Source organism: Mus pahari, chromosome 9, assembly GCF_900095145.1.
Source record: "Mus pahari chromosome 9, PAHARI_EIJ_v1.1, whole genome shotgun sequence".
In the NCBI taxonomy this organism is placed as follows: domain Eukaryota; kingdom Metazoa; phylum Chordata; class Mammalia; order Rodentia; family Muridae; genus Mus; species Mus pahari.
In genome coordinates, this window is record NC_034598.1 from 32172653 (window position 1) to 32185887 (window position 13235).

General features: G+C 46.5%; 1 protein-coding gene across 1 annotated transcript in view; it reads right to left on the reverse strand.

Moving 5' to 3' along the window:
- The window catches only part of Reep3 (receptor accessory protein 3), an 88154-nt gene that overhangs the window by 27076 nt on the left and 47843 nt on the right, over window positions 1–13235 (reverse strand). The window contains exon 3 of the mRNA XM_029542388.1: window positions 2772–2848. Coding sequence (XP_029398248.1) covers window positions 2772–2848 — 77 coding nt within the window. The remainder of the gene's footprint in view (window positions 1–2771; window positions 2849–13235) is intronic.

Genomic DNA, 13235 nt, shown 5'->3' on the forward strand with positions numbered 1-13235 from the left:
TATGACGTATGGCAGGGTGTGAACCCCCATGGCACATGCGTGGAGATCAGAGGACAACTTTCAGGAGTCGGCTCTCTCCATCCAGATCGAACTCTGGTTGTAAGACATGCGTGGAAGGCATCTGGCCAGAATAAACTGTCTGGTTAGCCCTGCTTTTAACATCCAACACTTTCTATATTTTCCAATAATGAACATAAGCTATATTTGAAATTAGAAAATAAAAATAGAAGTCTTAAAAAAAAAACTGTCTGGGCTGTGTGGGGATATAGCTCAGTTGGTAAAGGGTTTGCCTACTAACATTTGAAAATCTGATACCTAGCAATGTGCTAACAAACTAACACGCATAGTGGCACGTGTCTGTAATCCTAGCACTTAAAGAAGGTGGAGGTAGCAAGATCAGGGGTTCAAGGTAAGACTTGGCCATATGAGATCATGTCTCAAAATAGATGAATAAATAAAGAGGGGAAGGAAGGATGGACGGATGGACGGAAGGAAGGAGGGAGGGAGGGAGGGAAAGAAAGATGGATGGAAGGAAGGAAGGAAGGAAGGAAGGACTTTAAAATTGAGATCTCTGGAATGCTTGAGTCTTTGGTCTGTCCGTTAACAACCGAGAGAAAATCCTCCTCCTTTTTTTTTTTTTGTTTNTTTTTGGTTTTTTTGAGACAGGGTTTCCTGTCCTAGAACTCACTTTGTAGATCAGGCTGGCCTCGAACTCAGAAATCCGCCTGCCTCTGCCTCCCGAGTGCTGGGATTAAAGGCGTGCGCCAACACGCCCAGCAATTCTTCTCCCTCTACTCCAAAATCAACAAAGAAAGGAATAGGGATGGAAGGAGGGAAACATTTATGTGTATGGTGTGTGTGTGTGTGTGTGTGTGTGTGTGTGTGTGTGTGTGTGCGCGCGCGCGCGCGCGCGCACGTGAGTGAACTAGCGCCTGCCTGTACATACATCAGGTCCCCTAGAATTGAAATCACAGAGAATGGAGCCATTTCTCCAGCCTCAAGGAGAACATTTCAAATGAGAAAAGAAAAACAGAGGAGGGTGAAGTCAGGCTCTGAGTATGTGCTAAGCATGTAGGGAGTCCTGGGGGAGGGGTGGGGGAGGGGAGAGGAGGAGGCAGGGAGAGGGAGACAGGGAGGGGGAAGGGGGAGAGGGAGGGGGGAGATTGCTTAGCACTAACTCATACACGAGGACAGGTTAAGAACGTTTAAGTCTGGCCAGGTGTGATGAGCCCTGCATTTTATCTCAGCATTCAGGAGTCAGATGCAGGCACAGCTCTGTGATTTCAAGGCTACCCCAGCAATTCCAGGAGACCTTGTCTCAGAAAAAAAAAAAGACTATTGAAGTCTGATGATGTATACTTTTCCTCTATGTGACAATATGATGGAATGTTCTAAGAGAATGAGACCAGAAATGGTGTAAAACAGATACAGGAAGGAACAGAAAGGGACCACTGAGTTCAAGTGATTATGTATAGGTACTGCAGTCTGATTATCTATCTATCTATCTATCTATCTATCTATCTATCTATCTATCTATCTATCTATCTATCATCTGTCCATTCATCTATCAATGTATCATCTATGCATCACTTATCCCCCCCCCCTCTCTCTCTCCATTTGCCCAGGTAAAGAAAAGATAGCTTGGTTAATTTCAGTTCCAGTCTATGATGCATGGGAATTGGAAACACAGGCAAAGTTTCCGGTTTTAATTTTTAAAAAGGAGACTTGTAGTGAGAAGTTATGAGAAAATATGTTTATTTTAATCCCAGGTGTGAGATAATGGGGTTACTTCAGACTGTCCACAGCAGCCGACTATGACTTGGCCCAAAACTCTAGCAGGGGCGGGTTTTGCGATTGTGTGACGTTTGGATTTCTGGGGACTTTTCAGAGGGTGGACAAATGTAGGGTCCCAAGAGGGGTGGGGGCTGTTGGTTGGCTGCTGTTAGTCTCAGTTTTTTAAGTAGTCGTGTGAAAGAAGAAGAAAGAAGAAATTAGATATTGGGATGACAAAGATCAAACTTGCCCCAGGGAACTCAACACTTCTAATCACCAGGAAGTAGTCTAACAATAACATTGCCCCTCTTTCCCTCCCCCCCTTTCTCTCCTATCTAGTGTTAGGGTAGGGGGCTGGAAGGGTGGAGGAAAGAAGAACCCACAAAGTAGTCATAGTCAGGTTACAGAGACTTTTCCACTGGCATGGCTGGATGTAAAGGTACTGGGAAACACCACGTGAGGAGAATGGAGTCCTTAAGAATGGGTCCTGTATAAACTGTGAACTCAATGAGGGAAGGAACATGTTGTAATTATGCCTCCTGTTGCTTGGATAGAGCCGCCAGGGCACTGCTGCCGAGTGGGTAGGAGTCCCCGTGGCTGCTGATGTGACGTCTCGATGTTCGTGCCTCAGAGCTCTAGGGCTGGGCCTGGAGCGAGGGCTATGACCAGATGCTGCGGATTGGAAGGAGAATCATTGCGGAAGCCCTTGAGAAAAACAGTCTGAAGTCATGAGTGTGGAAAGCGGATGATGACAGCCAGGTTCTCTATTTTAAGACTCTGGTGGGAGTGGGAGGTGGGCAGGGATTAGCACAGTGAGCTGCCTTTTGAGAGGACGTGCTCCACAGAAAGCGCTTTTGTCACGGGGAAAACCGAGGAAGAAAAAGATGCTGGGGAATTAAATTGCTTCCTCTGTTTTTCACGGGGGTGGGGGTGGGGCAAGAATGGGATAAGAACTCGGGACACCGGAAAGCACCTGCGTCCCTTGGAGCTGAACTTACCATGCAAGTGTCTGATCGGCCACTGTTTCCATGACAGTGTAGAGGGCAAAGACTATCCAGTACATCATCCAGCGGACCTGGAAGTCATAAAGGCACCCATGAAAGAATTGGCTAGGATGAGCCAGGCGTGGTAGCCCACACCTTTAATCCCAGCACACCTCTGGATTTATAATATATTGGGGTCTAGTACAGAGGATCGTGGTTCAGTTTTTAACTGGTTTTATGTATGAGTGTGGCCTGATGACACCAAGTATCTAGGATACAGAGACAAGAGCAAATCTCTGAGGCCTGATACAATGTAACTAAGTAACCAGAGAACTACTTAATGTGTACATTTATAAAATGGTCCAAGACACATGACATGTAATGCTCATTGGTCTTTAAATATTTGCATTATTCTAGGTGTGATGATGTACATCTTTAATCCTAGTACCTGGGAGGTAGAGGCAGGTGGATCTGAGTTCTAGGACAACCTGGTTTACATAGCGAGCGCCACACCAGCTAGAGCCACACAGTGAGACCTTGCCTCAAACAAACAAATATTTGTATTCTTTATTTTTCCACGGACAGAAATTGTTCACAGATCAAAGATCAAAGATGGTTACTTCCATTACCGAGAAATCCATAAAATCAGTCATGCAGTGTGAGAATCCAAGGTACAGCAGCAGTTTGGGAATTTTTGATTTCCTACCTGCTGACTGAGGGCACGCTAACTAGTCCCTCGCTCTCCGCTGTGGCTTGGCACTACACACTTTCATAGGCAGCTGCCACATTAGTTATTCTTAAACTCAATCACTTAGATGCATACTTATTTTTCAATACCAGCAGATACATTTTCAAGTAAGTTCAGGTTTTTTGTTTGTTTGGTTGGCTGCTTGGTTCCCTGTTCAACAATATAAGCAAACATACAACCCCACAGCAGCCGCTGGACTTGGGACTGCTATATAGCAATAGTGCCTTTGACCCCTATATTATTACAGAATGCAATTGCTTCTGTCCTGGGTAAGTGACAGAGAGGTAAAAGGGTTTTCTCTTTGACAGGGAGTGGATCCAGGCTGGCTGACTCTGGGATGGACTAGAGAGCTGTACCTTACACAGAGGGAAAATTGGAGGAGCCCAGTCAAACCCATTGCTTCCTTCAGTCTGGTCCATGCCAATGCCCAGAGAAGCAGCTAAGAAAAAACATTCTTACTTAAAGTTAGCACACACCTAACTTGTGTGGGTTTGTGGCATTTTCATATGTGCCACGGGGCATGGGGCCCTGTTCTGATATGCGCTTGTTAACTACTCAGTTCTGAGATAGATGTTTGTCTCACTATCTCACGGACAACGTCAACAACGTGTAACTCAAGGCTGGGGCTGTCTGTAGTGAGTGGTGGAGGACCTGTCTAGGATGTCTAAGCCCGGATACTCCCCAGCTCTGCAGACTCCTTGACAGTCCCTCTGGAACTGGAGGGACAGGTGGTTGTGAACTGCCACATGGGTAGTAGGAACTGAGTCCTATCCAAGTGCAGCAAGTGCTCTTCTCTTATTCGCTGGGTCAGCTCTCCAGCTCTATTGTCTCTTTTCTTTTTCAAGAGGTAGAAAAGAAGGTATTCTTTTGAAATTAAACTAAACCATCACCAAACTACATCAACAGTCTATTCTACACATTTTCCCTGTGGTACTGACTGTATATTATTATTATTATTATTAAAGATATATTTATTTATTATATATAAGTACACTGTAGCTGTCTTCAGACACCCTAGAAGAGGGCATCAGATCTCATTACAGATGGTTGTGAGCCACCATGCTGTCGGTTGCTGGGATTTGAACTCAGGACTTTCAGAAGAGCAGTCAGTGCTCTTAACCGTTGAGCCATCTCTCTAGCCCGTATTTTATTATAATTTTTTTTTCCCTAGACAGATCTTGCTTTGTAGCCAAAGTTGGCTTCATACGTGTGACAATCCTCCCGCTTCAGCTTTCTGAGATTACAGGTATGTCTGGCACTGGGTATAATTTGATATAAACAAAACCTATGGTATGACTTTGTCTTTTGTGAAGGAATTCCTTGACTATCTGCTCCCTAGAATGTAAGGGGATTTAATTCTTATCAGAAATATGGACCTTGCGTGTCACTGAGCTTGGGCAATGATTAAATGTCAATCGGTGGGCGTGTGGTGTTTGGGGGAGCAGCCACAGAGAAAGCCCACCTCGGCGATGCGCTGTCCGATCTAGCTGGGATTTTACACGGGACAATTATTCAGCAAAGCCTTATGAAAACTGCACCTCAAGGCCACCCAGCCTCTGTTTAAGGTTTTTCCCAGAGGAAATGCCAAAAGTCAAGGTTAAAAAAAAAAAAGGGGGGTGGTGGGGGGGCAGCTCATAAAAATGCACCGAAGGACAAAATAGAAGACAAAGACCTAAGATAGTTTTCACACTGATAACAAAGCACAGCGTTAGTGCTTATATTAGTAAGTTCTGTGAAAACGGTCACTTGGACGGTCCTCCGCATGTCCCTCAACCCCTGCGGGACCAGAGGGTGCTGTCACTCTCACTGAAGTCTCACCTATAAGCGCCTTAGTATTTGCAGATAACCATGACGCATCCATCCTCCTGTTGACGTGAAGTCATGTCCAGACTACTCATAATGTCTAAAAGGATGCAAGTCCTTCCTCCCCTTCCTCTTCGCTGCAGGATCCTGAACTGTTGATCCCCCTCCAAGTGCTGGCGTTATAGGGGTGTGTTACTGCGCCCAGCTCCACAAGCATTTCAAGGTAGCCCACTTAATGGCCACAAAAGACATTAAGTGCTTCTTCCTAAGAAATACGTCTTCAACAAGGCAATATGCACACCTTAGCCCTAAGTTGAACACCACACACACACACACACACACACACACACACACACACACACTCATGCGAATGTGCACTCATGCACCTTTGACCCATCTTTCATATAAAACATAATACAGTTAATTCTTAAGGACAGAGATGCCATCATTAGCAATGACATGAACTGATACAACTGTATCCAGTGCATGGAAAAAAGACACAAGGATGGACTGGCCAGATCTGGCTCAGGAGATAAAGGAGCTTGTCACCAAGCCTGACAACCTCTTGACTTCCACTCCAGCACCCACAGGGGTAGGAGAGACACTCCTTCCTGCAAGCTGTCCTCTGACCTCTATGTGTGCTCTGCAGCACACACAGGAACAAGCACAGGCGTATCCACACAAAGAAATGAAACTTCAGTGAAGACGAGAGGCGCAGCTGGCAGCTTCCGCCCACGGGTTTTTAATATTCTCACGAGATGACATTGCTACTGAAATTATGAGAATATCAGTATCAGATGAGATGGATAAGAACCACCTAAGGAATCTAGGTGAGAGGAAGAAAGCCTCCAAGGAAGGAGCATCCTCTTCCAGGACAAAGGGAAGAGGAAGGAAAAAACTTGCTCATGTGGGGAAGAGGCCTTGATGTGGGGAAACAGGAAAGAGGCCTGAAAGGGGGTGGTCACTTCTGTCCCTGCTCTGGGGCAGGAGAGTGGTCACGTGTTAAGAGCAGCCAAGCATGACTTTGGGAAGAACAAGAATGATCTAGAAAAGGTTTTCTTCTGTTGTTTTTGTTTTTGAGACAGGGTTTCTCTGTGTAGTCCTCGCTGTATTGGAACTCACTCTGCAGACCAGGCTGGCCTTGAACTCAGAGATTTGCCTGCCTCTGCCTCCTGAGCACTGGGATTAAAGGCGTGCGCCACCAGCTGCCCTCAAAAAGTTGCTTTTATGGGTAGGGAAAGGTGCCGATTAGGGAAATCCGGGTCTGACTGACCAATGACGCCTTCGGCTGCTTGACGTTAGAACACGGGTGCGGCGAGGGGTCTAGGGCAACGGAGGAGAGGCACAAGAAGCCTGAGCACCCCACTCCTCAGCTCCCCTTGCAGGCTTAGGGGGCTGAATGTTCCGTTCTCAAGCACACAGTGTGACCTGGAGCGGCTGGTGTGTACCTCTGGGCTTTTCCTCTTCCTGCTGGCTAGCAGGGAGCACAGTAGTCTTGGAAGCTATGTGTTGACGGTGAGCACAGCTCAAGATCTGTTGGGGTAAAGATTCCTCTCTGGCACAGGACAGAATAAATCCCCTCATCCCCCTGTCACCACATTCTTTGCTGTAGTCGCAATCAAAGCGCCTTAGCCCACAGGTGAGGCCCCACTCTAATCTTCAGGAACTGAGGCTGGGGCCATCAGAGCAATGGTTCTAGAATTAGCTATGTACCCACCAGGGCCTATTATGGGCTAGCTGGGGCACAGCTAATGACTGGCAGTGATGGAGACACGGAGAACTGTCTTCAGGGGCTCCAGCTAAGATCTCCTCAGGGACTAAGTATCTGGGGAGCAAGGGGAGGGTAGGAACCATGACATTTTCACACAGCGGACTGAGACAGAACAAGAGGAAAACGATTCCACATGATGATTGTGATCCCCCAGGAGGAGTAGCTTCTGACTGAGAGTGTTAACTCTCCTTTGTGTGTTGCCAGTGTATGTGAGGTTAAGCAATATCTCTCCCCTCCCTCATCATCTTCACTAGAGGGAAAAAAAATCAGATAAATCGTCGAGCCTTGCAAAAAGCTGCAAGTAAATCTATTCTGAAAGGCTGGCGGGGCACCCAAAGGTTAAAGGCCAAGTTAACACCGCCATGGTGCTGATCTGTGCCCCACTCTGCTTTCCTGGGGAGGGCACCTACACGCCTGTGACAAAATCAGATACTTAGTGGTTTTACCAAGGGGCTGTGGGAGACGGCTCTGTTGGTAAAGTGCTCTCGACATGTAAGGATGAGGACTTGGGTTTGGATCACCAGCACCCACATACAGAGGCCAGGTTGGGGGGCTAGAGAGATGATCCAGCAGTTAAGAGGACTGGAGTTCAATTCCCAGCACTCACGTGGTAGCTTACAACTGTCTATGAGTCTAGTTCTAGGAGGTCCAACACTATCTTCTGGCCTGCACGAATGTGATACACAAACAAACATATGCGCAGGCAAAATACTGATACGCATAAAAACAAACAAACAAACAAACAAGCCAGGTGTGCAGATGTGGGTCTGCAATTGTAGAGACCGGGGAGAGCAGAGACATCAGTTCTTTGGGCTGGCTAGCCAGCCTGGCTGAATTGGCTAGCTGTGGGTTCAGAAAGAATGAGACAGACACAGACACAGACACTGACACAGACCCACAAACACACACACACAGAAACAGAGAGAGAGAGACACAGAGAGAGACAGAGACAGAGAAAGAGAGACAGACACCCTATCTTTTTAAAAAGTGGTTGGTTTTGGACCCTGGGACAAGGGACTGAGGTGCATATTTTACACACCAAATCAGACCAAGCTGCCAAGTTCTCCCAGCACTCCTCACTCCCTACCTGGCACACCCCACCCCCACCCCTAAATTTTCCAGCCCAGGGGCTCAGCTGCCCTTTCCCCAGAGGCTCCTTCTGCTGTATTTAATCCAGACATTTTGGTCTCTCGCTCTCTCTTCCTCTGGATGTACCTCTGAGCTACGTCCTCAGCCGGTACACAACCTCAGCATCATTCAGATGTCAAAAGAAATTCACTTGCCAAGGCAATAAACCCCCTAATTAGGCAAGTTCTTCTAAAGATTAGAGAGTCATCTGTGATATGAAACCACAGCACCTAAAGTGACATTCCGGTGACACAGTACACGGGCAGACGTTCCCTGACAGCGAGCCAGCACTCGCTTTATTATTGCTCCAAATCCATAAGGTTTTGATAAGCCTCAGCATTTCAAAAATCCAGACAGTCATGTGATGGAGTGCTTAGCCTCCCTCTCCCGGAGGGATTAGAGGACATTTAAAGCCAGAGCAATACAGTAAAATGTACACGCCCAGAGGCGAAATGTACTATCAGGAGACCACGCTCCATTTAATGAGAACTCATTTACATGATCCTGATGCTGAAAGAGAAGTCGGTCCATTTCATGGGTCTTTTAACATTTTTCAACAAAAGAAGTTTTTATGCTCTACATCCTCAGGAAAAAAAAAACAAACAAAAAACATTTTTATGAAGACCCCAGGATAAACAAACAGAGCACTGGAAGCCCCGTTACTGTGAAACCCCCCTCCCAAGTCCCATTGCAGAAACTGGAAGCAGGACTATCAGGACACAGCCCAAAAACATGGGGGGGGGGTGGAGTTGGGGGTAGAAGTGTGGGTGGGGGTTGAGGGTGAGCTTGAGGTGAGGGTGGGGGCAGGGCAGGGGGTAGGAGCGTAGGTGAGGTGTGGTGAGGGTCAGGGAGAGATCACCTCACATGCTGTGTGTTTTAAGAGCCATGGATAATGGGCATGCGTTAACTAAGACATGTTTTCTTTTCCCCTGTATTGTTCCTTTATATAACTTGTTCTTGTTACATCATTACTTGAGTGGTATCATAATAGCAACGATGATAATGTGTTCAGTGATACAACTGTACTAACTTACAGTGTGTGATTAGAAAAAAAAAAAATGGAGCTGCTAAGTTGATTTGACAAATATTACCCCGGGTCTATTGTGCACAAAGACATTGACGTGAAAGAGTCACAAGCTGTTATCACAAGGTTCTCCAGCGCCAAGGGAACTCTCATGGTAGGGTATGAATAGAAGAAGATATATAATTAGACTAGAGAGTTTAATCCACATATAACTACTAAAATCCTTATAGACTATGAGTTATGCACTGTTTCGTCTGAATGACAGTGAAAGGCTCTCCTAGTTATTGGCTCTCCCCTCCCCCCACCCCCACCCCCCCGCAAAGGTCATACATAAATTTGTGCACTGTAGTTGGCTTATATAACACCTGCCTCAGCCATTTCACTGAAACAGGAGGGAGTGATGAAGCCTGTCCCGTCCACCACGTTCCCAGGACCCTGTGCCTGGTGAAGCGGGCACAGAACAATTCTACTCAACAATTTCTGCTTTCTGGGGGAAGAGCTATAGGCCAGGCCGGCATGGGCCTCAACTACGGTTGTAGCCAAGGAGTAGTGGCAGCCCTTCTGAGCACTGGGATTATGGGAGTCACCAGCCTGGGTTCTATCTTAAAATGTAAGGTCTGGTGTCCGGCGAGAACGGAAGTGTCTAGTCAGTAAAGCCCCTGCCTTGGAGGGCAAGCCCAGTGACCCGAGGTCTATCCTTGGCAGCCATATGATGGTGGACAGAGAGGACAAACTTCATGAAGTTGCCCTATGACTGCCACATGCTGACCGAGGCACATATGTGTCCACACATACACACATCAAGCGTGCACACACAATAATAACCATAACCAAAGTGAAAAAGAAAGTCAGGTCTTAACTGATAATACTTAAACAAGTAACTATGAGCCGCAGGTGGCAGTCTACAGCATAGGAAAAAAAAAAGAATTATTTTGTCAATTATATTCCACATTATCAAGACATTAAGAAATTCTGCAACTACAGATTCACTGGCTTAAAAAGCTACTAATGCTGGTCTTAAAAACAAAAACAAAAACAACCCCCCCCAAACCAACCCTTCTCATTTATGCCTAATGATTTCAATTAGAAACATGAAGTAAAACTCAGATTTTAAATGCTAAAATATGTTCCAATGGGGAAAAAAGAAAGGGTTAAAAGAAAAAACAACCCAAAAAAACCAAAACAACAAACAAAACCCCCAAACTTTGGTGAATCTGAAAAGAAATAAACACTGCTGGATTTCAGACCACCCAAAGAGAACTTTATTTTCTGGCCGTTATTAGCTGCTCGTTTGAGTCACTTCTCCCAGAGCGCTTGTGGACACTGAGGACTGGGGGGGGAGGACTGGGGGGGTGAAAAGGGAGGGGGGATATGGAGAAATTCTCAGATGAGGGTTCCTTAGAAACAGCAGAGAGCTGAAAAAGATCTCTTCTGTTTCGTGAACAATTATGCAATAATTTGGTTATTTCACAACAATTTTCTCCCCTTTTAAAACAAAGAGGAACAAAATGTGAGAAATCAAATTGGAAAAAAAAAAAAATTTAAAAACCAACAAAAAAAAAACCCTCCCTCTTTTATTCAACCCAGATGGCTGTGCCATGGGATGTTTCTCAGAGCTGTGCCAAGTTAGAGGCACAGTAGAAAATAAGCTAGTCAAGTCAGATTTAACATGGGTAGAGCCTGTGTGTAAACACGTGGAGTCTGTCTGCTCTGTCCTCATTCCTTGACACGGGCTCCTGGGATCGAACTTAGATCCCCTGCAAGGGCATTTACCTGCAGAGCCATCTTTCCAGCCCTGGCCATCATGGATGAACACAGACGGAATGTAGGTTTACAATGGTTAGCTCTGGGCTTCCTCCATTTGGAGGAGGATCTCTGCCCACTGTGTCTCACGTGGGTGTTTTAATTGCTGTCACTTACCATGACTCCTGGGTGGGAGTTCCACAGTCCCACACTGAACCCATAGCAGCATGAGTAACCTGCAGTTTCCAGTTCTAGCCACCCCACCCAGACCCTCCAGAAGACCCCGTTACTCTGAAGGACAAAGCTGAGTGCACTTAAGGCATTCGTGTCTGGTACGGAAACAGACGGAGCATGGTTCTGTCGGACTGCATTCATCTTCTCCAGGACCAGTGAATTACAGGGGCCCTGTGTGTTTCATCCCTGATCTCCTCATTGTCCGAGAAACTTGGGAGAAGGACAAGTGCAGAAACGTTTCAAAACTAAACGACAATTAATTTAAAAAGTGTTGAAAACAAGATGCAAAATTTAGGACCGGCATCCAGGAAACCGCTCCCAGGAGCACAGGGAAGGAAAGAACAGCTTCTCCGCCCTAAGATAACTCTTTCCATCCACGTCGGCTGGGGAGTCACGCTTCACCCCCACCCCCTTGTTTAAAGTCCTCTTGATTTATTTGGGATAATACAGATGTATAAGAGACACTGTCCTGTTTAACACTGCACAGAATTTCTCAGGGTTTTAAAGGGGAATGGGGGGGGGGGGACAGCCAATCCCTGACACTAGAGTGGGCCATTTGGCCATCTTGCAGATGAACCTGGCACATCTGTAGGCTGTACCCGAGTTCCTCTCTTCTTTTGCATTCCAACATCTCAGATCACTGCTTTTCTCATCTGAGTCACCCCAAGGGACGGCACTATCCCACGGGCGTCTCCATCACCGAGAGGGAATGAAGGTCCATACTGAGTCATGGACAAGTAGCTACCTGGAGTCTGGGCCAAGACTCTAGGACAGTGGTTCTCAACCTTCCTAATGTTACAACCCTTTAGCACAGTTCCTCATGTTGTGGTGACACCCAATCATAATATTATTTTTGTTGCACCTTCCTAACTGTCACTTTGCCACGGTTTTGAATCGTAATGTAAATATTTTTGGAGAAAGAGGTTTGCCAAAGGGGTCGCAACCCATAGGTTGAGAACCACCGCTCTAGAGGAAACCGCAGCACGAAGGGTGGCTACCAAAAGGGAAGCCTCACCCACAGACACCAGGCCAGCCTCATAACATGGAAACCAGGAGGAAGTCTGACTCAACTTGTATTGTGTGGTTAGCTGTGTTAAAATGTGTTCGTTATAGTCCACGTTGTTAATTGATTCGCATGTTCCTAAAACAAATAACTTGCAAGTGCCCAACTGTACATAAGAACTTATTCTAACTTTACGAAATACAGTTTGGTACATGGTAGGTGGTGGAAGGCTGCCCAAGGAATACTTTCTTCTCTTTCTTTCACCCTCACTCCCCTAACTCCACCCCCACTCGCCCCACCCCTGCTCCCACCCTACCCCACCTCCCCACGTGGTCTCTATGTAGTCCTGGCTGTCCTGGAATTTGCTTGGTAGACCAGGATGGTCTCGAACTCACAGAGATCCACCTGCCTCAGCCTCCTGAGTCCTGGAATTAAAGGCGTGTGCCATCACATCTGGTCAGCAACCCCCTTTTTATTGAGCTAATGGGACTCATGGTGCTGCTTTCATACTTGGTTCGTTTACTCCAGTAACTTTTCTTGCTTCCTCTCCCAGTTTCCTTCCCCCCCTTAAAAAGGCTATTTCTCATCACAAACATAGAGTTAAATCTAGATTCTGCATATGAGAGAGAAAAAAAAAGTATATTTACATATAACATTTTAAACATTGGCAATTTCCCCCCTAGCTGTGGATGCGAATCTCTCTGGAGGGGCCGGTGGTGAGATGGTTCTGAGGGTGCAAGTCTGAAGACCGGAGTTCAGTCCCAGAACCCATTATAAAGCTGGATGCAGTGGGGTGCATCTGTAATTCCAGCACTCCTGCTGTGATCTGGGAGTCAGAGATGGCACAGTAAGCCAGAACCTTACAGTCAAGTCAGCCCAGAGTTCATAGCCCAGTGACACAACCAAGATTGACCCTACCTCAGGAACAAGGTGGAAGAACCAACCCAGAGAGATTGAAGGTCCACATGCCTGCAATTTCTCTCTCTCTCTCTCTCTCTCTCTCTCTCTCTCTCTCTCTCTCTCTC